Below are 25,459 nucleotides of genomic sequence, written 5' to 3'. Positions count from 1 at the left end.
GCTGGCAGTCTTTCCAGCTCACATTGTATGTTAATGTGTCACCAAGCATCAGGAGTGCAACTTGAGATCCCAGTAAACGTATCCGAAAATGAGGAGGTGACCCTGGCTCAAAGTTGGAGCTGAGATCGTGTGGATCGTATTCTGAGTTAGACACTAATCAGAATGGAATTAGGAAAGGTACCACTTTGTTCACTTCCATCTATCATCTCAAAGGGAGCTGGCTTTGAACTTAGGGATCAGATCACTTGGGAAGCAGCTGTAGGGAACTCAGCAACTTCTCTCCTGGCTTCTTTCCAGAAAATAAATCCAACAGCAAAATCCACTCAAGTACAAAATCAGTCTTGTTCCCTAAAACCATATGAAAGTAAAATACATTGATCATTCTTATGAGTAACCTTAAAGGATTTGCATTTGTGGGAAAAGGTTCCTTTTTCTAGAAAAGTTGCCATTTTACATAAAATAAAGGGAAAATAGAAAAGAAAAGCACAATGTCAAGTTTTACTTGGAATAAAACCAATTCTTTTGGGTCTAAAAATAATTGTGCTAAAAAACCCCTCCAGAATTCATGCCTCATGATATCTTTGAGTCATTTTTTGTTTTTCGTAGTGCACACAAGTATAGAAAATGGAAAAGGTAAATTACTTGTATCCCTTTGTGATTTCAGCCAGATCTCTCCTTACACAACCACACACGTGGTTGCATGCTCCTGACCTGCTCTCCCTGTGAACACAAAATGACTGCTCCACAGAGGACTTTCCACAACTTCCTGAATCATCTTTGCCTCTTGCCTCTTCCCATCTGCTCCCTTGGCACCCTAGGAGAAAGTTGGAGTGACAGAAAGGGAAGGCTGGCTTAACATCCCTCTGGATCAGAGTGCCCAGTTCCCTTCTAGTTTCTGCCCCTGGTCTTACAGCCCTTCCCTTCCTAACATTCTCTAATTCAGAGGCTGTTCTTTTCCTGTGGCCAGCCCTTCTAGCCTCAACGTGAAAAAAATCTAAAAAGCAAGGACACATAACAAATATTCACTTAATATAATCAACCCTCTGGATTCTCAGGTTCTACATCTGTGAATTCAACCAACCATGGACTGAAAATATTTGAAAAAATAATTGTCTCTGTATTAAATATGTATCACTTTTTTCTTGTCATTCCCTAAACAAAATAATATAATAAGTATTTACACAGCATTTACATTGTATTAGGTGTTATAAATAACCTAGGTGTGATTTAAAGTATACAGGAGAATAAGCATAGGTTATACACAAAATTCATGCTATGTTACATATGGGACTTGAGCATCTAAGAATTCTAGTATTCAGGTAGCTCCTGGAACCAACCCCTTGGAAAGTGAGGAGCAACTATATTTAGTATCAGTAACCCCATCCCAACTCCGATCCCTATATACACTTGGCATCATTTATCAAAGATGAGCTGAGGAATTTTGATGAAATGAATCAAGGGAATTCAGGGTCAAGGGTGAGATTAACCTGAATGAGCCAATTTGCTAAGATAATATCTTAAAAACCAAAACCACAATGGTTCCCACAGCCTTTTCCTCTATGGATCAAAAATAAGACGTGCTCCCGGAGGCTCCCCTTTCTGTGGAGCAAGGCAGGTGGTCTGGTACTAACTCATCCAGGGAGGTGAGGGCTCCGTGTCTTCTATGAACCGATCCATGTTGACTGGGTCTATCTAGTGCCACTGAGTAGACCTTGATATTTCTAAATGTTTCCAGTGAGTTACTGATGGATTGCATGCTAGCGAGAAAAAAGTAAGATAAATATTTTACTATGCTATTAAGGCTTAGACATTATCACACATACACACACACACACACACAATTATGTGGTTTAAAAATTCATCTGCTTCCATTCTCCCAGGAATGCCCTGGGGACTACAGGTCTCCTGGGCACTCAAAGGTTGAATTTAGCTGAAACACCCATTCTCTAGGCTGGAGAGAGCGCAAAGGCAGTGTTAGGCTGCATCGGAGAAGGCACAATGACATGTCACTGTGTTCCTAGGGCCATCGGCCTGGTTTTTGTGCTGGGACATTTGTACGCACTTGAAAAATGCTTGTTCCAGCTTTTGAATTTGATTATTCGTGCTAGCAGAATGAAGCTATGTCCCCAACCCAAGGCCACAAATGCTCCATACCTATTCTGGCCCACAGAGCCACACAGAAGAGTCTTTTCAGAACTTTCCCCACCCCCAAGTCTACTAAGACTTTGCCTGTTGTGACCAGGATTGCTGCCAGGGATTCAAAATGAGAAGCAAGCTCCATTTTGTGAACCACATTCTACTGAGAGCAGAATGAAGGCCCTTAGCTCTTCATGCCCTGAGCCAAGGCCTCTTTGTCTAATCTAACAAGCAAAAAAACCCAAAAATCAGAATTTTCAGAAGATGGTAGCAGGTGTCCTGGGCATGGGATTTGTAGTGGCATCTCCGGGGACATTCGGAGACTGATGTTGGTGGGGGCTTCTGAAGGGCATAGCCTAGTAGGTTGCTCCCTGAGGGTCTTGGGGTCTCCTCAAGCTGCCCCAACCCATGCTCTTGATCAGCACACACTCTCCTCTCTGTGCCAGGAGACAGCTTCTTCCCAGCCTCAGCTGCATTCAGGGTTTTAGGTTTGTGGGAAGGTGTCAGGGGTTGCACTAACGTTAATGACATGCAGTCTTTCAAGAGGGAGTTGTCTCTATTGATGTACACGAGGACCTGTTTAGTCCATTTAGTTCCTGACCAGGCAAGACAAGAATAAAGAGGAGTAAATGGTAAATATATTCTCTAATTAATGCCTTACTACTGTTCTGAAGCTGAGCTGAAATTAAATCGATGTTTACATTTTTTATTAAATGCACATGAGTTGTGGATATCTAGCATGTTCTTTTCCAAAAGGGAGAGGCTTTCAAATGAATTCTTACTCCACCTGGTCTCTTCCACCCATCCTGGAGGTTTAAGTGTGGCATTGTACACTGTTTTCCATATTACTTCATTTTACAAAGATCTGCCTCTCAGTTATTCCCTTAAAACACCTCTCTCTCTCTCTCTCTCTCTCTCTCTTTCTCTCTCTCTTTCCCAAATAAGCTATCATTGAAATATTAAATGAACTGAAGTGTCATTTACTTTCAAATAAATGTCAAAGATACTAATAGTTCTTTAAAACCAGTAAATCCTTTGTCTATTGCCCATTGTACATGGTCCTGATAATACAGCCAAGATGGATTTTCAAATAAATCTGGTTAGTATATTAATCCAGCCATTAAAAATAATTGGGAGATGGAAGATTAGATTGTTTCTGGAGCTGTATTTGCAGCTGCCACAAAACTAAATAAATGGCTTCAACTGGAATTATTTTTCGATCTCATAAACCCCAGGAATTACATGCAGAGTGGGTTGGAAGGCAAATGAGCATCTTGTGCTACAGCAAAGATTTGTTTTCTTTCCATGAATTGTTGAATTTTTAAAAGAAATTCAGTTTTGACAGCAAACATATTAATGAATAGCTCTTAACTGACCTAGATATTTTAAGATATCTAAGGTATCCATGGTATATCCAAGGAGGAGATGATTTCAGCCTGCCGGGCGGGGGGAGGGTTGAAGTCTTGCTCACCTTTTGACCAGCACATTCTAGTTTGGTCTTTCTTAATACTCAAATATTTTGGCATGAAAACAAAAAAAAAAAAAATCATTTTAAACTCAGGCCATTCAAAGCCCTGAATCTGAGCAATGGTGAACATAATGTGTACATAAATTTCATGTTTTCAGAGAGATGTATGCTAAAGTGCCTTTCATGTTTTAATCATTTGCAGAACTGATCTTAAACCTGAAATGAATTAAGAAAGCATTTTTCTCCTTCAATAAAAACTAATGACATAAAATGTAAACCTCAGTCTTTATGGGAGATATTGTGTAGGTTAACAGCAATACAGAAGAGTAGGATCGACTTGCATTCAATCCATGGTCACTGTGTAGACACCAGTTTTAGAAGATAGTGGGTTCAAGAAAAATGTGTGTCTTATAATCACAGCTATCCAGATTGGTTTCCTACTACAGCAGCTCTCAGTGGTTTCAATTCATGACTGACTTTACAGCAATGCAGAAATTCAAGCCCCCTAACCTATTTGTCCTATGTTCTGCTTTCTAACATGCACACAGACACACACACACTCCAACAAAACCAGATAGGAAATTTGGCCACTGGTAACAAAATACCTAAATAATAGTGGCTTAAAAAATAGCTGTCTTTTCTGTCATGCAAATAAAAGGAGGTAGGCGAACCAGGGTCAGCGTATTCATTCTACAGTGTCATCAATGTAGGAACAGACTCCATCTATCTTCCCAAGACAGCTGCTGCAGCTCCAACATCAAAGCCTATTATAGGAGGAAAGGAGAGAAAGGAGCAAAATGTGTGCAAGACACTTAAGACTTGAGGCTTTAAAGAGCATTCTTAACAACCCCACCTTCTAATTTCTCCATGATCAATGCTGAGTCACATGACCTCTGGCTCAACTAGGAGCTGGGAAATGCAGTGTTTTAACAGAGCTGCCCCAAATAATACTGGGAATCTGTAAGGAAGAAGAGGGGAAATGAGTACTTGGCAGTTAACAGAGAACTAACTCACATCCTCCCTTAGGGAAGAAAATGGAGCCTTCTGGCCTGACTCACTCCTCTTTCTACCAAAACATTGCCTTTGTCCACCTACTTTCCTCTCCCTGTAGAGATAGTTCTACTCAATAAAGTAGGCTTGACCTGGTCTCCTCACCCTTTCTTCCTCACATGGCCCCAAAACCTGCCCGCCCCCACCTCTGGGGCCTACCCCTTTTTCCTCTGGTGATCCAAGGGCCCTGCCCCTTCTGCTTCCCTTGCCTGTAGAAGCCAGTTCCCCATCTCTCCATCACCCTAGAATCTGGCCCCTTCCCACTCCAGGACCCTAGCACCCAGCCCCTTCTCTCTGGTGTCTCCTATTTCTCTCTTGGCATTAACTGCTCCTTCTCGGCCACCAGACCTTTCTCCTATTTTGAAAACAAGTAAGCAATACCTCTTCCTTGCCCCAGCCATTCCCTTTTAAACTTTCATTCCTCCAGTTACTAGATGTCTCCAAAGAATGGCCCATTATCACCTCTCCTATTTCCCCACTTCCACCCCTTCTTCATCCCGTGCCTCCCAGCACACTTCCCAGACAGGGCTCTCCGAGATCTGCAGCGCCAACTCCAATGGCTTTGGCCTCCAATATCTCTGATGTCACCAAGGCCTCTGACATTACTGAGCAATAGTGTCCCTTGGGCTGCACTAGAGGCTGCGGTTGGAGCACAGGGCAAGCATGCAGTGGACAAAGGCAAAGATTCCTCTGGGCCTCTGTGCCACTTGTGTCTCTATTCCTGTTGCCATCTGCTTGCATTCTGCCTCCTCAACCCCAAATGAGGACATATGGCCAGGCTTGGTCCCTGCCCTCCACCCTTTGCTCTTCTCTCTTATTCCCTGCCTCTCTAATACCTCTGTCCTACTTCTGTGGATCCCAACTCTCTAGTGACTGGCCCTGTACCCCACCACCACCACCAGCCACTTATCCAAACCAGCTGCTACTGGGTGAAAAGAATTTCAGACAGGATTCTGGCTCTAGCTGGTCCACAACTAGCTCTTAATCATAGGCAAGGCTTGGTGTCCTTATGTGTAAGTGAGGCTGCTCTGGGGTCACCATATTATCATTGGCTCAAAGTTTTCTCCTCAGTGCTCTATCACTGGCCCAAAGTCAAAATGCTTAAACTTGACTTCAGCGACTCTTTCTTCATACCAGCCCTTATTGCAGTTTCTGCTTTCCTGATGGAGACCTGGCTTACAGCTCTGGGTGGTCTTTGACTCTTTCTTCCACTTCACAGACAATCAAGGCTCAAGTCCTGTCCACTCCTCCTACAGCATCCCTCAAATCTTCCCTCCTTGCTCATTTTAATGCTACCTTTACTGTGCCCCCTCCACATGTCAGGATGGCTCCAAGGAGCTCTCCTCCTCTCAAATCTTCCCATGCCTGACCATCCCAGACAACCATGCAAATTAATTTCCCCAGTTATTGCTAAGCCCATGTCAAAGCTCAAGGGTAAGACTGCCAAAGGCAGGCCGGGGATGTAGCTCAGTGACACCACACCTGCCTGGCAAGCGCAAGGTCCTGAGTTCGATCCCCCATACCAAAAAGAAGACTGCCAAAGGCTTTTTCTCTCCCATTTGCTGCTGGGACCACCATCTGAAGCCTCTATGATCTGGCCACATGGTATTGAAGTAGAACAAGGACAAGTAAATGACAGAAAGCCATGGGACAAGAATCGAGAAACCAGACACAGCAAAGACAACTATGTCAAAATATCAGAAAACCAATAGATGAAGGTCATCCTATTCCCCCAAAATCCCTAGGCTTGCTCAAACCCAAAAGTACATGACTTTGGCCTGCATCCAACTTCATTTGAATTGAGGTTTTGACCCACCCAAAGGGCTTTGGATGCCATGACACTTCCTCTAAAACCTTTGTATAGTCAAAAACGTATCCTCCTGACAGGTAGGCACTTCTATCTTCCATGCCCTTACTTGGGACTTCCATAAGACTGTCTCTGACCATCTTCAGCACATCCTTTCCTCTGAATTCCTCAGACACTTGGTCCATCACACTATGTCTCAGGACTTCCTGGGACCCCTTTGCTGTGACATGGGGACAGGGGACCTCTGCACCCACCAGAAACACTCATTGAACCCTGAAAGGGAGTGGAGGTGATGAAAATAATGAAGACATTTCAAGAGTGAGGACACAAAGTCCAGAGGGACCACATCCTGAGGTTAATTGCCTCGGAGAAAAGCCACCTTCCCTTCGACCCCTGTATGTGTCCTAGTTGTAAGGAAATGAGGTCATGGAGATGCAAGTCCAAGTGGGGAGCTCAGCTCAAATAAGGAACAAATCCTGTGCACTAGGGAAGACTCACCCACTTCTGCAAGTCCACTGAAGCCCTTCCCTTCCTGTGCAAGGCAACTATTCTAACCTGGGATGTAGTTGGGGTCTAAACTCAGTTACCTCAGGTAATTCCAGTAGAAAAACAGAAATAATAGCACTTTGAATAATTATAATTTTGATTCATAATAGAGTAGCTTGAATTGTTGGGGATTGTATACAATAAAAAAAATTTTAATAACATTCAGTAGGCAATTCCATTATCAAACATTTGTTTGGGACATGATATAGGGTTTGTTGTGAATAATGTACTGTACATAAATTTCTATACTATAATACACACTACTTATTAGTACAGACTGCATTTATAGCAATATAAATTATGTATACTTTTAATCTAGATATTATGTTCCATAAATTGGCATAAAATTTGGATATATTTTTCCATGCAATAAAAATTACAAATGATATTTAAACTCTAGGCCAGTCCACAAAATAGTTCATAATTTACTTGAAACAATTGTAATAGTCCTCCGCCTGCTGCGCAAGTGCAAGGACCCGAGTTCGATCCCCCGTACCAAAAAAAAAGATACAATTCTAATAGTCCTAGAACCAAAACAACTCTAACCATTGATGAACCCTTAATTTTTTTAAAGTTCTGAATCCCTGAGCCAGTGTCTAAGACCCTCTGTCCCCCAGGCTTCCAAGAGAGTGAACTCCCCCAGCAGCTGCTATTTGTCCCTCATTACCAAGTAGATAAAATCTTTCTACAGAAAGATGGAGCTCATCCAAGTTCTTTAAAATCTTGAACAGAAACAAACAAACCTGAATAAAATCTTTAAATATTTCTAACTCCAGAGATTTCCTTTACAGTGTAAAGTATTGAAGTCCTTTCTGTCTTTCAAGGACCAACACCTCCGCAAGATCTTCTTTATAGCGTGTTTCAAGTATCACTTGAAAAGGAAGTTTTCTTTTTCCTTTTCCTTTTTATTTCGCGCCTACAGGAAGTTCAGCTGAAATCATTTCCCAGCAGAAATTCCAAATAACTCAGCAGTTAAATCTCATTTGGCCAAATGTGGATGATTCACTGGGGAATGAGGATTTCTTTATTTATTCTTGTTAATATCCTAAATCAAAAGATGCACTGCACTTTAAGGAATATCTGGCTGACATGGAATATCATAACACATTGATGGTTTTGTGAATCCTTTTAGGACGGTCGCTTGACCTCATCAACACATTTTGGAAACGAAGACGGCAACATGAAGATGTTCTTTATGTCTTGTTTTGAGAAATCCGATCAGCAAACATACCTGTTTGTAGCATTTGTGTTTTCTGGTTGAGATTTAATCTGAGAATCGAAATTTAATTAATTTGTTAGGTTGGCCTGGCAACTGCTCTAGAAAACACACCTTCTGGGGATAATGAGAACAGATGGCTTCAGAAGCCACTGAAGGTTGTTCCAAACCCATTCTCATGGAAATGCCAGACAGGATTCTCTAAGTACCTAAATCATAACCATAGATCAGCTGTGTTGCAGTCACAGTGTGATTCTATCAACTGATTCCCTGAATGAAATCATGGGGTGCTTTGTCTTATAAAGCTGTCTTCATAAGACCCAAAATTAACTTCCTGCAATAAAACTTCATACCAGAACGTGCTGGAAATTAACTGAAAGCATGACCATGTAGTGTTCTGTTATGAAACACATGACCAAATTAGATTCATCTGCTATGCTGAGTTGGATCTCTCTCTGGGTTCCCTCCTTTTCCCAGGATATCCTCTCCTTTCATAGTGCACACGACATCCTGTGGAATTGTGTCCCCAGTGGACATGTCAGATCCACTGTGATTTGGCACTTCCTCATGACCAATGGGGTTCTATGTTTTCAGGAACTAAAGTGTCAGCTTCGAGCTCATTGGGCTGATCTATTTTTAAGTTCTGTATTATCAAAAGGAAGGAACAAGCATTTGTTTCCATTGAACATCTTCTTATCTGTTAAGTGTTGGTGGCATCTGTTGCTGAAAATGATTGCTTGGATCCTTCAGCTCCCTTCCTGCAGTCTCCATTGCCTGTCAGGAATGAGAACAAGTTGCTTGGGGCTGTGTAGGAGTTTGTGCTTTGTCTAAGATAGGAACAGAAGGTCTACCTCGATTTTCCCTTTTATTTCCTTAAAAAAAAATCTCCTTCCTTTTTTGTGTTCCATGGTAACCAGTAGAATCACATTCAATGTTCAATGACATATAAAAGCCAAGAGTATACAGATCACCCACCAGAAGACAGCAGGGAAGGTTTGCCTTTTGACTGGATGCTAAGGTGGTATGCAGCAATTAATGAGGATGGTGAGGCCCTTGAGAGGAACTAGGTGGTCACAAAGCTAGGACTAGGTCCTCAGGTGATCTCAAGTTGAGTGCACTCAAAGAAAGAGAGTAAGTGTTGGCAGCTCCTGCTCATTCACAAACCTGCAACTCTGTTGATGGAGTGGAGCTCTCACATGACTATGTGCAGTTTTATATGTTTTTATTCTAAGCTATAATGTGGAAAGCTCCTTGTGTAGCCTACCCATAGGAAGAAAATAATTGATTATGAGCAAGTCAGTAATCTACAGAACTCAACCCCAGCCAGGCTCTGGAGCTCATTTGTAGTTCTTAGCTCATTCTGGCCCAAGATTTAGATACACAAGAATCTCTTTCAGGGTCATTCTGGTGGCAAGAAATCACTTTAAAGACCACCTCTAGTATTTCCCACCTCAGGCTGGGTACATGACATGAGCCAGTCATGACATCAGTTTAATGGATCCAGACCCACATTCCTCTTTTTCAAATGGAATGATGGAAAATAGACAGAGTAGAATAGATAGCGTCAGATTGCTTTGCTTGTAACAAGGATAAGCAACATATTGGGTCATGGTATTAATCTATTTCTTATCACTTCTTGGCCTTTTGGCTAAGATCAAGTGTAGTATAAATCTATTTCTTACCATGTTCTAAAAGAAAGCTTGAAAAAATACTGATCTAGTCCACCCACTCCTGCCCCATCTTACAAAAATCAAATCCTAGAAACCAATATGTTTTTGTAGCTATGGCAAAATGCTGTATATAAACAACTTATAAGGAAGAAAGGTTTACTTTGCCCCTTAGTTTCAAAAGTTTCAGTCCATGGTTGGCTGGGTCCATTGCTTTGGGGCCTTTGGCAAAGCAGAGCATCATGGCAGGGAGTGAGTGATAGAGCAAAGCTATTCACCTCGTGGCAGCTGGGAAGTAAGGAGAGAAAAGAGGCTTGCCCCCAATTTTCTAGCTTTCTTCCATTGGGCTCCTCCTATAAGCCTTTAACACATGGAGGACCTTTAAGATCCAAACATAACAACAGAAAGCTGAAATGTCACATCCAAGGTCACAGAACTGACCAAGACAGAGCAACGGCCAGTATTTCTCTAGAATAATTTTACTTTTTAAAAAATTCCTATCTGTTGCACATTAAACACTTTTTAAAATATGATTAAAAGGAATTACTAAAAAAATTTAAAAATAGACAAGCAAAAAGCTATCTCATCATTAGATTGAATAGGCACAAAATGCTCTACCAAATTACTATAGAAGTTTCTAAGTGCATATATCAGTTTCTGTATTTATCTCATCATGGACCAGAAAGAGTTCACGGGTGGCACTGGTCCACACACCACACTTGGAGTAACCCTGTATGCGCTGAGAGATTAGCCTGGCCCAAAGAGAGGTCTGGTCTCTGCCCTTGGCTACTGGGTGTCAAGGGCACCTCTAAGCTCTTGGAATGTTCTGCCTGATAAGAGTGTCTTTGATTACCTGGAAGTGTTGGGCACACCACAGCCAGATTGTCTTTGTAGAGAGATTCCCCTGGAAAGCAAGTCAAAGACCAGGGTAGAAAAAAAACATAGAGAAAGGCACCAAATGACCTTGGGACTTGCACCAAGAAACCAGAAAAAGAGCTGACAGGCAGGACACAGAGAGAAAGCCAGGTGCACAAACAATAAGCCACACCCACCTCCAATAAAATATGGGGGGGGGGCTGACTAACTTTAAGACAGTGTGTATTCACACCTATACACTAACATATACACTTATATACATGTTTATTCACTCTGGAGTCACTATATTATTCACTCTACGGTCACTATAGAGTACAATGGACATCCACACACCGCCTTACTAAGTCTAAGCTAACCAAGAATAAGGCACCCCCTTGCCATCCAAACCCCCCCTCAAAGATAAGGCCTTAAAAGGTACATCAAAGACAAGTAAACAGACAAGAAGAAGCTGCACGTAGACCACCAGAAGAAGTAACAGTAGGCAGAGGTGCCTGGAAGCCAATCCAGTTATCACAAGTTCCAGGTGGAGGGGAAAGAGTCACTCACCACCCCCATGAAAACAGCTGAGAACAAAGGGCCCACCGGTCCTCCATCTTACCAGAGCCCCTACCCTGATTCTTTCTTATCAGGGTAGTTATGTATCTTCTCCTCTCTCTCTCTCCTTTTCCTCTTTACAAATAAAGTATCTTCCTTTCATTAAACTTTGTCCCTCTAATATATCACTGGGGCTGAGTTATGTCACCAGTGGACTGCTCAAACAACACAGCAGTGGTGCTTGTCCCCCAGATGCAACAAGCTCAGTCCGTGGAGGGATTACAGGCTAAGATTGATCAACCAAATGGTCCACATGTCCACAAGACTGACCACCAATCAAACCTTGGACGGGGGCTTGTGTAAATGTCCCTGGTCAGCAGTACTCCATGCACATTTCTGGAAGAGACGGGCTCCACACAGGTGGAAGAGAACAGGGAACTCTAGGCAGGACTTCCACATTCACCTCACACACCTCCTGCCTCTGCTGACTTAATCTGGACCCTTCACTGAGTAAAACTGTGAGTACAACAACTTTTCTGAATTCCAGGAGTCTTCCTAGCAAGTATTCACACCTGAGGTGGTCTGTAGGCCTCAGACCTTACAGCTGGTGTCAGACTCTGAACTTTGCCTGTAGCTCAGGCAGGGGCTTCATGCTGTGTTCGGAGGGACCCCATAATGATTCCCCAAACCTCTCGTCTCTTCCTCCCCAAAAAACCAGGTCCCCTCAGACACTATGGTGTGGACCCAGAGGGCCTCTTTCATAGAGCAGGTGTGTTACCTGAGAATATGAGTCACAGGCGTTATAGTGTAAGCAAACTTTTAAAAATATATATATTTAACTCGCAAAAAGCAGAGAGCAAGTAGGTTTTAGTAGGAAAATAGAGAGGAGCTAACAGGATAAATCATTATAAATATAATGCTAATCCTCTTAAGAGCTTTTATAGATCTAGGACATTTGTTACCTTAAAAAAAGAAAATACATTAAATATGCATTAGTTTGCTTTTAACAGTGGCAAGTTTAACATAATTAGAAATATTTAGGAAGAATTAATGAGATTGTCTGGGAGTTATTTCTTTCCTAATTTTGTAGAGAAAATGATAAATCTTTGGTTTAAAAAATGCATTGGTGTTTTAAAAAAATGTCAAGAGGTATCCCAGTATGTGGCATTTTAAAATGCTGTCCACGAGGAAGAAGTAAAGGTACCTGAGCCCCAGAATGTCCCCAGTATGGGAGAAGAGTGCATCGCTCTCTACTGGATCTGATGCCATACAGCCATTCTCTCCCTGTCACTGTTTAGAACAGCACCTGTCTCCTTCCCACTGTTTTGAAACATGGCGGCTGACTTGGCCATGAACTAAGCCACACTCAGGGAATGGAGCCTCAGGATCTCACGGAGGCGGGGCCTCTGCACAAGGCCCCTGTGGGCGTCTCTGTGGATTCACTTGCACATGGAATGGTTTCCGGTGCTGGGGGACTTTGGGAACTGGAAACTATTGTGTGAAGGTCACGGCCCAAGAACAAGAAATGGGGCCACATTCTGGAGGTATGGGCTGAGGGTAGAACTGCCTGGGCATTTCCAGAACTCCCCAGAAAAAGAAGGTAACAGCCCCATGCCTGCATCTCCATAGTTCCCTGCTCCCCTTGCCTCCCTTCCAACCAACCCTGATGCAGCAGGGTAGGGCAAAAGATACCCAGCTATCCTTCTCAGAGTCCACTAGGACTTTAGGGTCCTCTATAGCCTTCTAGAGCGTTCTGAGAGCACAAAGAGCTGGGCTCTTCAGAGATTGATAGAGTGGAGCTCTCACATGGCCTGGGATCAAGCCCTGGGCTTTGCATTCCTGCAAAGTGTCCAAGTTGATGCCATGGTTCAGGACTGTTCTCTAAACTGTCCTGAAGGATTTCCTGGAGGATGGTGAGTGAGTTGCCCTGTTTCTGTGGAAAGTGAGAAAGATTCTGGGAAGCCAGGGTCCTCTAGAAGAGCAGGGGCCCCAGAGATGGACCCCACAGCCACAAGTTCACTGCTTTGTAGTGAGACAAGGGAGGAGGAGTATGTCCCATCCCTCTCAGTGGAATGGAGTGACACAATGGACTACATGCTGGCTGAATGCTGAGAATCCACTGGTGAGTGTGGCCCAGACCCTGACTCCTTGCCCCTCAAGAAGCTGAGTAGCCTCAGACTGTAACCATTCTCACTCAGGCAGAATTGCCTATCACCGGGCCCTTGGAGAATCAGATTTACACATACAGTGGCTAGATCCTACCAGGATGCACAGCACGGCTGAAGTGGCCTACAGGATGGTAAGCAAGTCTTTTCCCTCACTCATGTCTGGCACTGAGTCTCCAGCCCCTCTACAGCATCCTGGTACAGCCCAGAAAACACAGTCCATTCTTGCCCTGGAGTTTCCACATGGACTTCTGTGAAGCCAGAGCAGAAACAATGGCATTATGAGGAAAGGCCCTCTACATGTGGGTACAAACAGACCTGAAAAGTACCAGCTGGGCAGCTTCTCTCCACCCCAGGGAAGAGGAGTGAGAACTCTGTCTAGGCTAAGGGAAAGGTGTTTCCCAGGGTGGAGGGCAGCTAGTGAGAAAAGCCTGACCTTCTCTGTGAGTTTCAGAGGAATCTGAGTGTAGAAGAACTGGGGCCTCACTTTTTGGCTCAAGTCTAAGGAGGCAGCAGCTCTTCCAGTGGCATTAGAGCAGCTCGGAGAGATCAAAGCAGAGTTAGAGAGTAGATACCGCCCCCTTCACTGGGTATGTCTGTCCCGGGGCCTGAGCCACACCTGGTAGAGCACCTGTGTACACATCAGGAAAAGGATCCCCAAGATCATCACTTCCTTCCTTTAGAGAAATGTCACAATAGTGACACTGTACAAAGGTGGTACTGTGCAGCCACATGCACAAAACATTCTGAGCAAACGCACTGATCAGTGTGTTCTTCGTGTGTGCAGCAGGCCTGTGGGAGTCATATCTTCACAGAGGTTCCCGAGCAGGGACATGATCAAGTCCCACGGGTCACTGTAACAAACTCCAGACATTTCAGACAAAACCCCAGCAAGAGGTGAGAGGAAACGCTAAAGAGACTGAGTTCCTCTAGAAATGCCTGGATCGACTCTGCCCTCAGCGCTTGGGGGCTTGGAGTTGAAAATTAAGTAGTTACCAAGAACAAGCTTTTATACACCCAAGGTTATAGCTATGACATCTGTGCCTATCACAAAGAGGTGCTTGGCCCCTGGCCACAAAGAGTTTGTACCTCAGTAATGCTTCTGCCCAGGTCAGCTATACCAGCCTCCGCTTCTCCCACACATGGCCCCAGGAGGCCCTGAGCCTGGCTCTCACCCTCCAGCAGCCCCTATCTTGCTTTTTATTTTTCCTAGCAGGATTTGTTTTCTGACATTATATTATACACAACATTGAGGTTGTTTGTACTCTGTCTCCACTTGTAGGATATAATTTCCATTTAGAAGAAGGGACTTTGACCTGGAGGCAGGAGAGCTCCTGCATTCCCAGCACCCAGAGCAAACCCAGGTGCTCCATGTTCTAGTTATTCAAGCAGCTGTCCCTCGGGACTCCATTGTGCCCTCATGTGAAAGGCAATGCAGCGACATGTCTTTAACACTAATCCCAACTCTGTGTGGAGTACAGCGCTACCACCCAGCCATGTGGTAAATGATGTGCTCACTAGGCATTTGGGTCCATGACAAAGTCACAATGGCAGGCATGGGGAGCAAGATGCTCCCCAGAAGTGCAGAATGCACACCAGGCTCTTACATTCTTTCTATGCATCAGTTTTAGGTGAACTGGAGCAGTGCAGCAGAAGAGTTCTGTAAGTTTAGACCATAGATAATCACTAAAAAGTGAGCTGGCCTTGAACATGGCAGTGCAGTGTTGCCATAAAATTTTCAGAGGAAAAATAACCAAACTATTGAAGGAATTTCAGGCAGGGTACCTCACCTTTTCACAAACTAGGATTTCTTTTCTATTTTCTCCCCCATGGGTCCTGTAAGGCCATGATGAGATAATAATTAGTTTATATTCCCATTTTCTTATAAATCAAGGGCGTGCATATCTATTGAGTTCTGTTTCTGAGAGAAATAAGAATTGACTTGATTTAATTCTATCCAAAAGCAAAGGAGCATGATGTGCTGTAAGGCTGGGGTGGGCAGGGCATCACTTCAGGCTCATGGGTGACTTTCCATAAACTGATCCACTGAAAATAGCCTGTGACGTCCTGCAATCTTACTGAAAGACACCCTAGAGCCAAGGGACATGAGCCTGGGAGCCACTGCAACTGAAAATCCCTTGAGCAAGCGAACCCAAGTGTCTGTCAGCCCATAAGAGAAACCATGTGCCTGCCCCCTCAGAGGAAGAATGTCTTCCCCGGCATGGCAGGAGCACCCTTCTGTGCTACGTGTCACAGTGAGCACTCCCTATGTGCCACTTCAGTCAGCCCTCCTAGAAGCCTCGTGAACCAGGCCCACGGAAGTGTGGAAGACCCTCAAAAGACTGCTACAGAGAAGTCAGATGTTAGCTTCGTCCTCCTGCCTCAAAGCCTTCCTGTGTATACTTGAGGCCCATATTAGGGTGGAATTGGGGCTTTGAGGTGTTCTCTGGAAAAAAAATAATTGTATTAGCCTGCTCAGGGTCCCATAACAAAATACCACAGGCTGGGTGGTTTAAAGAGACAATTGTTGCCTGGTATGGTGACACAAATTTTAATCCCAGCACTCAGGGAGGCTGAGGCAATGTGAAACCCTGTTTCAAAATAAAAATTGCAAAATATGGCTGGGAATGTAGCTCCATGGGAAGGCCTTGGGTTCAGTAGAGAGAGGGAGAGAGAGGAGGGGCGGGGAGAGAGAGAGAGATTATTTCCTCGTGGTTGTGGAAGCTTGAAGTCTAAGGTCAGGGGTCATGATGATTAGTTTCCAGAGAGGCCTCTCTTCCTGGCTTGTAGACAGCTGCCTTTTCACTGTGTCAGCAATGGAGCTTCCTCTGCACACGAAGTGGAGGTAGAGGGGAGCACCAGATCTGGTGTCTCCTCTTCTTAGATGGACACAGTCTTGTGGATTAAGGCCCACCCCAATGACCTCACTTAACTTTGACCTTCTTAGACCCTGTCTTCAAATATAGTCAGAGTGAGAGTTAGGGCTTCAACCTGTGAATGCTGAGGGGATAGTTTAATCCAACACAAATGCCACTGAACCTTTTGTGGACCCACTAGACAGCCACGATCTAGCAGAAGCAGAAGAGGACGCAGGCTGGGAACATCTCCTTCCGGGTGGAGTCAGACTCACCCCTGAGGGATAAGCCTAGTCTCCAGGTTTATCAGTAAGGAAAGGGGTGGCTTTCTGAACTAGCTTTCAGATCTTCCTGGGATAATCTCCTCTGTTCTTTTAGCTTTCAGTAAAACATGAGCTTGCAAGCAGAGATGTGGTTGGCATTGAGGAACCTAGACAAATATTAAGAATGTGGATTTGGGTTTCAGGCAGCTCTGAACTTCAGTTGCCTATAGCTATGGCCTTAAACAAGTCACTCAATCTTCTAAGCCTCACATTTTTCACATTTTTTTATTTTAAAGTAGCGCCCCCCAGCTTCTACCTCAGAGGGCAGCTGTGACAGACACATAGATGAGACCACTTGTATAATGTGCTGGACTCGAAACAGAATTCCAAAAAGGTCAGGCTTGTACTGTTTGTCAGTGTCCCATTGGCCTTTGATTTAAATTGGGCCAGAGCTCAAAACTTATCTCACCAGCCAAGTGTTCAGATAAAGGCCAACAGCATCTCTGAGGTCCGTGCCCTCAGGATCCCCCAAGGTATCACCACAAATGTACATTTGCCCATTTGTGAGCCTTTCTTTGTCAACATTCAATTAAGTTAGAGCCACATTGGTCCTCCAGGGTCCTCACCTGATCACCTGCCCAGGTGATGGGCAGGTCCTGATCTGGCCAGACTGGTCTGGCCAGCACTGTCCCCAAGGCAAGAGCAGAAGGTCCAAGTTGAAAAATTGGTCCTGTTTCTTCTCTGGGTGCCTCAAACTGGGCTCTCTGGGCTTCTGTTTTGCCTGCTAGGAAATAGTGCTGAAGCCCTTGGTTCTCATAGGAGGCAGAGGCAGGGTAGATGTATAGCTTAAGACATTCTTTCCACTCCCTGGGGAGCCAGCTTCTCCATCTTCCTGCTTCCACTGCCAGGCCCCAGCAAAGAGCAGGAGCTAGAGGTGGGCTGGCAGGAAGAGTGGGCCGGACATGGTGGGAGGCAGTGTTATCCAGGGAAAAGGGTTATACTTATGGACCCACCAACCTCTGATGGAATCTGAGTGCTATGAACCTAGGTGTCTACAAGCCCCTGTCTTTCTTGTCTGTAAAGTGGGCACAGTCTTCATCCTCTGCTGTTTCACTTAAAGGAGTAGGAGGCTCTGTGCAGAGTATATGGCTAATATGTAGCTCTTCCTAAGTAGTTATTATCTCTGTCATTGTGATTTTACTCACAGGAGGTGAACTGCAGTCTGAAGAGAACTAAGTCTGTCCCTGGGAAGCTCTACTCTAGGGTTTCAGTGGCAGAGGAGGATGAGGGCTGAGTACCCCCAGAACAAGAGCCTCTGTGAGCTGGCATCTCCAGACCATGGTGACAGGGTCCTATCCGGCACAGGCACACTTTCCAAAACCCTCACGGACACAGAACAGGGGAGCAAGAGACACTCACTGGTCAGGCAACATCTGCCCCAATCAGAACATTCCCTCAGTAAGCGAGAGAGGACTTTTCAGCATCCTAATTCTCCCATGCTGTTCACTGGAGAACAGCAGTGATGGGAGGAAGGAGTCAGAGGACAAGTTCTTTCTCTTCCTGATGTCTGCTGGGCTCCATTAATGGTCTCTTAGCTCCTTTATTCTTTTTTTTTTTTTTTTTTTTTTTCAGTTTTTTATGCCTCAGAAAAAAAAAGAAAAAGAAAATCAAAGATTCTGTTCTTGTGTTGGACTTCCAGGATTTTGACTACAATGTGCCATGGAGATTCTTTTCTGATCAGGGCTATTTGGGATTGTATTTGCTTCACTGATCTGTGTTAGATTATTTTCTTCTATTTGGAAAGTTTTCTATTATCATTTCTGTAAACAGTTTTGTTTTGTTTTTCACCATTTGTGCTGTCTTTTGATTTTTAACTAATTCCAACTAATCTTACTTTAATCTTCTTTGTGTCATCTAGGAGCTGTTGGATCCATTTTTCATGTTATCTTAATATTTTTAAGGTGTCTCTCTTTAATTGGTCCCTAACAACAGCCCAGTCTTCTAGTTACACACTCTGTCCTCACATTGCTCACTTCTGCTGCCCATACTTTCCCTGGAATTTTTAATCTCCTGAATTTCTAGCCTTTTTATGGACTCTAATTCTTTTCTATGTTGGCCATTCATATTTTGCATCATTTTCTTTATCTCTGCTGGCTTTGTATTAGTGTCTTGTGTAGACTCTCTGATCATTTTGTTTATTTGACCCATTATTTGTTTACTTATATCTTCTGTCAGCTTGCCAAATGCTTTGTTGATCTGTTTTGTTGTCTCCTCTGATGTCATTTCATGTAATTCAGCTGTATAGCTTTTGATTTCTTCTGTTTGCTGCCTCATGGGTCAGTTTTGAGGGAGTTAGGAGTTTTGGGAGGCATTTTGTTGGCTTATCTTCTCATGTTCCTATTTTTTGGGGTTGTTAGTTTGTGTTGAAGCTTGCAGGTTGATTATAGTGGAAAGCTTTATTTCTGGTTTGGAGACCTCTTTAGTTAAAGTCTATTTTTCAGCAGTGCCCTCTGGATATGGCTAACTATTGACCTTTGTCTCTGTCCCAGGATCCAACCACCTTAATTTATTTAGGATGGAGGTTGCAGCATATTTGACCCATTACTCACTTCTCCAGGAATGGGCCACAATATTGTTAATGACCCCAAGGCAATCTAGATATTGTCATCCCAAGAAAGCCATTTAATAGAAACAGATATATCAACTTGTCTATAGTAATAAAATCAACATCAACTACAGTGTCAAAGACAAACTGAATATTGACTAACTCCATAAGGAGCAATAATGCACCACACTTAACCATAGAAAAAGAGATCTTTAATTATAGCATGGATAACAAAACAAAATGTTGGCCTATTATTGACTTACAGTAAATATCTGCTGCATGAAACAACTTCACCTGTATTAGCAATAAAACAATATTCAATAGCAATAGCATAAAGCTAATTAGCTATCTAGAGATTCATAAAGCTTCATAGTTATAACAATAAAGATAGAGGGGATGGAGAGCCAGAGAATAGAAAAAGCAAAATTTTTTTATTAATGAACAGGGGCTGGGGATTTAGCTCAGTGGTTCTGGTGCCTGCCTTGGAAGCTCAAGGTCCTGAGTTCAATCTCCGGTACCCAAAAAGACAAAACAAAACAAAAAATAAAATTAATGAGAAGGAGAAAAGAAAAGTGAGATAAAGGGTTCTATTGGGGTGTAAAAGGGAATTGATAGTGTTAGAAAACAGTCATAGGAAAGAACAAACAAGAAAAAGAAGAAACAAGAAAATCAATGAGAAAAATACAGGAAATAAAAAGAAAGATAAGGAAGAGAAAAAAAATCTGAAGGGGGAGAAATAGAAAAAAGAAAAAAAGAAATTAAATGAGAAAGGGAAAAAGTCCAAAAAGGGGAGAAAAAACTCAAATCCCTAGACAACCTGATGAAAGAATAAGAAAAATAATTTCAAAATAGAAAAAATTTCAAAACACTGAGTCAAAGAAAAACTTCCTCTGTGTTTTTCAATGTGTGGTTTCTTTACAATTTCTGCAGTCTTAGAATCCAGCCAGTGATGATTTTTTTCCATTGGGCTTTTGGGGCTATGGTTTTTTGAGGTGCCCTCCCTGTACCAGAGGCCAATTCACCCCAGACTATGGTCATCATTCAAGCCACAGTGTATTCTTGTCCACAATGATGGTACATGGGAAACATGATCAGCCTTGGGTCTGCTGGGTATAGGCTGTGGGCTGGAGAGTTCAAGTGGACTATTGGACTTAATGTCAACACTGGTGAGGTCTGGTTGCTCCCTAAGGAGGGCAGGGCCCATGTCCTTTCCAACCTAGACATCCACTTCTCAGGGGAGTCTATGCCTGGCCCACTCCCTCTCTGCTGGGGTCTTCTATGGTTGCCTCTCACTTTGGGAGGGTAACACTGGAGTCCCTAAAGTTGCTGGTCAGGTCTGTACTTTCTCTGTTGGTCTCCTGGATTTCCAGGCTTACCTTTTCTCCCCAGGCACTGTTCTCATCCAAGATCATGTCGATTGGTTAGTCCACACTTCTGCTGCCCTGTGCCAAAGGAAAGAAAAATGTAGAGCCAGCTTGGAGTTGGTGGACTGGATGGTTGCACCCTTGCATGGGGAAGAGGGCCATGTCTAGTGCGAGCTTGCTTGCTCACATGGGGAAGGGGCACCCTGCATTCCTCCTTGCTCATGGAAGAGGGGGTGTTCCTTAACTCCTGCAGATTTGAAAGACTCCAAAGGAACCTCTGAGATCCCAGGACTGGGTTGTCAGCCAGGGGAGGGGCCAGCTTTAATGAGGCAATCGACAGTGGTTGACTGGTGGCCGGTGGCCCTTTCTTGCTGATAAGGAAGGAGAAAGGCAAACTAGGTATGAGGCATGGTGAGGGAAACCGTTCTCAGAAATATTCTTGCCAGGGCCAGGGATTTAGCTCAGTGGTTTTGCCGCCTGCTGTGCAAGTGCAAGGACCTGAGTTCAATCCCCAGTACCAAAAAAAAAAAAATTCTTGCCAAATTTTCCCCTATTAGAGTATCCTCTGGTTAGAAGGTGAACCTTGATTACCTTAGCCTGGATGGAGGAGCCAATCTTTCATGAGTAGCATGGGATTACCATGATTGCTTGAGTTTATTGGAATCCTCTTCTGAGACTGGATTCTGCTAAGGAAAAGGAGAGACATGGGATGTGGGCAGGAGACTGAAAAGCTCACTATGCAATCTGGAAACTTCTCTAAACTGAAGGGAGTTGCTTTCACTTGACTGGTAAGCAGGAGTTTGTGGGGGCCGGAAAGACCCTTTGTACAGGAGTGGTGTGTGCCTTGAAGTACACCCAGGTCCAGGTTGTATCCATGAAAGGGAATGCAGTGTCAGAGTTGGAGGCCCAGCAGTCTCTTGGTGAGATAGTTAGTGACCACAAAGGTGGAACAAAAAGCTGGGACAACAAAATAAACCTCCCAGTGCAATGAACTGTTACCCTTTGTAGCATGGCATGTTGCTTCTCTATCCTGTGCTTTTTCAACAGACTCATCATGAGACCCTAATAAAACATCAGAAGCAAAACATTTACACAAACTGAGGGGACTGGTACCAAAGAAAAGCCTAAATAAAGCTTCTAGCTTCCCCTGCTCTTAGTAAATTTAAAGTTTACTAATTGGGGGGGTCACTAGTGCATGATTAGTTTCCCACTAGCTTTGCTATGAATAAAACCTCTGACATGTGGGTTATGATAACAGTTGCCTAGGTTGCTTCTCAGGGATATGAAAGTTGCTTTTGTTAAAAACACTGACCCTTCACATGGCCTGCATATATTTGATGAGTGATTCAAATGGAATTGAAAAACCTTTGAATCTCTGTCTTCATATTGTCTGCCCCTTTTGCTGCCTTAATCTTTAGATCAGATTCTACTCATCTCTGCTTGTAGACATGTTGGTTGGTCATTGGAGTTTGTCTTAGTTACTTTTCTTGTTTCTGGGAGAAAATCCCTGACACCCAAAGTGAAAAGAGAAAAGTTCTATTTAGCTCACAATTTGCAGAGGTTTCAGTCCAAAGTCAGCTGGCTCCAAGGCAGGGTAGCATGGAAGTGAGGCATGGCAGAGGAGAAACAAACCACAGCAGGGCAGACAGAAAGCAGCAGCAGGGAGCCTGCCTTCATTCTGTCCCTTTATACTCTATCCAGGCCTCAAGGCTTTTTGGTGGTGACACACCCAAAGTGGGACCTCTGTCTTCAGTAAATCCACTCAGCCACACCTGAACTATGCTAATTCCGATCAGTGGATAATTTAGTCCCACACACCCTTAATCCCAGTATCACACACCCTAGATCCAGACATCTCTGAGAAGCTCCATTTATGAGTGCATGAGGCTTTGGGGGGACATCTAGATACAAGCCATAACAGAGTTGATTGTTTCCTTTTTCTTTCTCTCTTCTTTCTTCTTGCTACCCCCACCTTTATGCACCTTTAATAGCTGCACAACCCAAGTACCTAAGGTCCTTCAGCCCTATCATAGGGCTCAAACCCACAAGGCTAGGATGTTTTTCCTAAGATAATGGTGTCAGCTAATGAAAATTCGACAGACTCTAGGATAACTTGACCATGACCACCCAGTGGTCCAAGCCTCACACAAGACGAAACCTCTTTTGGAAATGTGCCTCTGGCCAGTGGAAAATTATCAAACTTTATCCCACCCCAGAAGATCAATAAAAGCTTGCTTTTGTCCCTCCTTGGGGAATAGCCCTCTCTCAATCAGTGGTCATTCTCCAACTGAAAGCCCCCCCCCAATAAAAAGTTTTGCCTGGGGCCAGGGATTTAGCTCAGTGGTTTCACTGCCTGCTGTGCAAGTGCAAGGACCTGAGTTCAATCCCCAGGACCAAAACAAAAGTCTTGCCTGTGTATGTACTTATATACTTGGTTCAGTTTTGTTTCTGTTGTCTGCAAGTCAAAAGTTGCATCTTGGGACTAAGGCTTTCATTGTCACCTTTATCTGCTGTGATACACAGCAGGGCAGGGGAATCAGCCATGCCCTGGACCACCCTTCTTGTCCTGGTTTTCTGGTCCAGTCATTCACCCTTCCCTTTACCTCTGATTGCTTATAGAAGCTCAGCCCTGCAGTAAATTCTGCCTGCCAGAAACTCCGCCTAATTCTCCTCCATCTGATAAAGACAGTAAAGGACAGAGTGTTCCTCAGAGGAGGCCCTAAATAGCCATCATTCCAAGTGACCACTGATGACTGCTTCCTGCATGAATGAGTTCTGCTTCCCTCAGAAGTGCAATACTTCATTGACCTGTAGTATCTTTAGACTTCCCATGGCCCCAATGGGAACATACAACTTCGAAAAACAATTTTGTAATCCATCTCTAAAACAGTTTTGTGCCCAACTGATAGTTTATATAGAAAAGATCAAGTCATTGTCTACCTCAAGGTAAACTAGTTTATATTTTAGAAAATACCAAGTCATTATCTACCCCAAAACAGCTGACCCCATCTCATAAATGCAAGTTTACATGACAGTCTGACCCTCCAGAGGACTTTTAGCTGTCTTCACTGATGGGGAGTATTGTGTGGAGAGGCATTCTGAGGCTGCACCAGAAGAGCACTATGTGCCAAAGTCTACCATTAGCAAAAGATAAAAATGACACAAATACCATGAACTTGAACTCCTTTGTTTCAAGGGTCACAGACAGGGCTTCAATCAGCCTCCACCATATAATCCAAGGTAAAGAAAATAGGTGCTCATATTCCACCTGGCTATGGCGGGAATGAACCTTTGTCTGGGCTGAAGAAACTTAGGCAATAAATAAATGTTTTCTCTTCCTCACCCCTTTCCAAAAGCCAGATTGAGATAAGAATTTCTTTTTTTTAGTTATGCTTCCTTCTAAGCTCCAGGGTATTACTGGCATAAAGATTTGGTTTTGTTTATATCTGTTTTTATCATTCTCTTTTTGTAAATATTTGGGACAAGTGACCCACAAACAAAGGGGAAAAAAACAAAGATAAACTCTAAAAACTAGGAGTCTGGCTGAGTCTGGCCAATTCTGTGTACTTGCTGTTTGATACATCTGTGAGAAAAGCTCAAATTACATTAAATTTATGAGTAATGTGATGGCATGCAAACCAAGAGATGAAGAAATCTTGCAAGAGTTTTGTTTTCCAGGGCTAAATTTTTCAAGCAGTGAGTGAGAGTGAGCCTTGTGACCAGGGTGGGTCCTGGAGTCCTGGCTGCCTCATGCTGGTCTCTAGCAGCAAGGGTGAGACTCTGTTTCACCCTAGGAAGTAACCCCACCCAGTGAACAACAGAGCCAACCACTGAGGAGAGGGACACCCCGGGACTCCAAGGACCCCTTCCCAGTCAGAAACTGAACTAGAACAAAGCTGGACAGGCTCCTGCCTGCCAGGAGCATGTGCCAGGACACAGGTCATTGTGTATTTTGCTTTTTAGCAAAGCATAGACATTCTTTCATGTTTTTTGTTCTGGTAACAGGTAGGAGCAATGAGGCTGCCTCTGTCCTCCAGTCCAGACCCCAGGAAGCAGTGCATGAGAGAGAAAGGGATGGAAATGTAAAACTAACCTCATGATGGCCGCCATGTTTTAAGCAACTGTGGTAAGGCAGGGGCTGTCTGAAGTCCCTGTAACCTTTTCTCATTTATAATCACAAGTGCTTTATGTTCTCTGCATGGAGGAGGAAACTGTGGCTCAGAGTATGATGTTATTGGCCCAAGGTCCGACAGCAAGAGTGCCAGGTGGGGTTCATGCCTACCTTCTTTCCACTGCCCTGAGACAAGCCACAAGTCTATGATGGAGTGACCAGCACAAGAGAAGTGGCCATGGCCTTGTACCAAGAAGGAAGGAAAGCTTTTAGCCTGATGGATTCTACTTTGAAAATCTTCAAGCTAGTGTGGTTTGCTAGAGAGGTTAATTTTTTTTCCTCTTTAATGCATTACATTCTAAACTCAGTGCCCTGGAAGATATTGAATAGACAGGACAAAATCCATTAGGCTGGTTGATTTATAACTTTTCAGCATTTAGAAGGAGTGGCTCCTGATGTGAAATTGGTTTCCTGTAGCAGCCCCTTCTAGAAATGTGTCTTGTATTGCCAGTAAATGATTTATGCCATGCTTCCATGAGTGTGTCTTTGTGGAAAGGGAAAAAATATTAACACCAAGCAAATTCAATGTCTAGTGTCACTGGGAATCCCTGCTCAACACTCCTGGGCCAACCTCCTTGGTGCTGCACTTGCCAGGCTGCATCTTATTGACTGACCTGCACTGGCTGTGGCATCTGTTTCATGGTCACCCAGAGGCTGCAGTCAGTGTCCACACGCTGGTTTATGTTCTCTGGAGCTGACAAGAGCAGAGCTTCTGGGATTAAGCAGCAGCCAGCCG

At 43.8% G+C, this 25,459-nt stretch overlaps 1 protein-coding gene and 1 pseudogene across 1 annotated transcript in view; both read left to right on the top strand.

The window, feature by feature from the left end:
* Positions 1-18,174, top strand: part of Zdhhc14 (zDHHC palmitoyltransferase 14) — a 312,745-nt gene extending 294,571 nt beyond the window's left edge. The window contains exon 9 of the mRNA XM_087193424.1: positions 665-18,174. Coding sequence (XP_087049550.1) covers positions 665-856 — 192 coding nt within the window. The 3' untranslated portion in view covers positions 857-18,174. The remainder of the gene's footprint in view (positions 1-664) is intronic.
* On the top strand, positions 9,852-9,953 carry LOC147823354 (U2 spliceosomal RNA; annotated as a pseudogene).
* Positions 18,175-25,459: the final 7,285 nt, after the last annotated feature.

The sequence above is a fragment of the Heterocephalus glaber genome, unplaced genomic scaffold, assembly GCF_053883595.1.
Source record: "Heterocephalus glaber isolate CG9 unplaced genomic scaffold, H.glaber_assembly_v1.0 deba00001592, whole genome shotgun sequence".
Lineage (NCBI taxonomy): Eukaryota > Metazoa > Chordata > Mammalia > Rodentia > Bathyergidae > Heterocephalus > Heterocephalus glaber.
The sequence above is the reverse complement of the archived record's forward strand: the minus strand, read 5'-3'. Positions and strand labels throughout refer to the sequence as shown.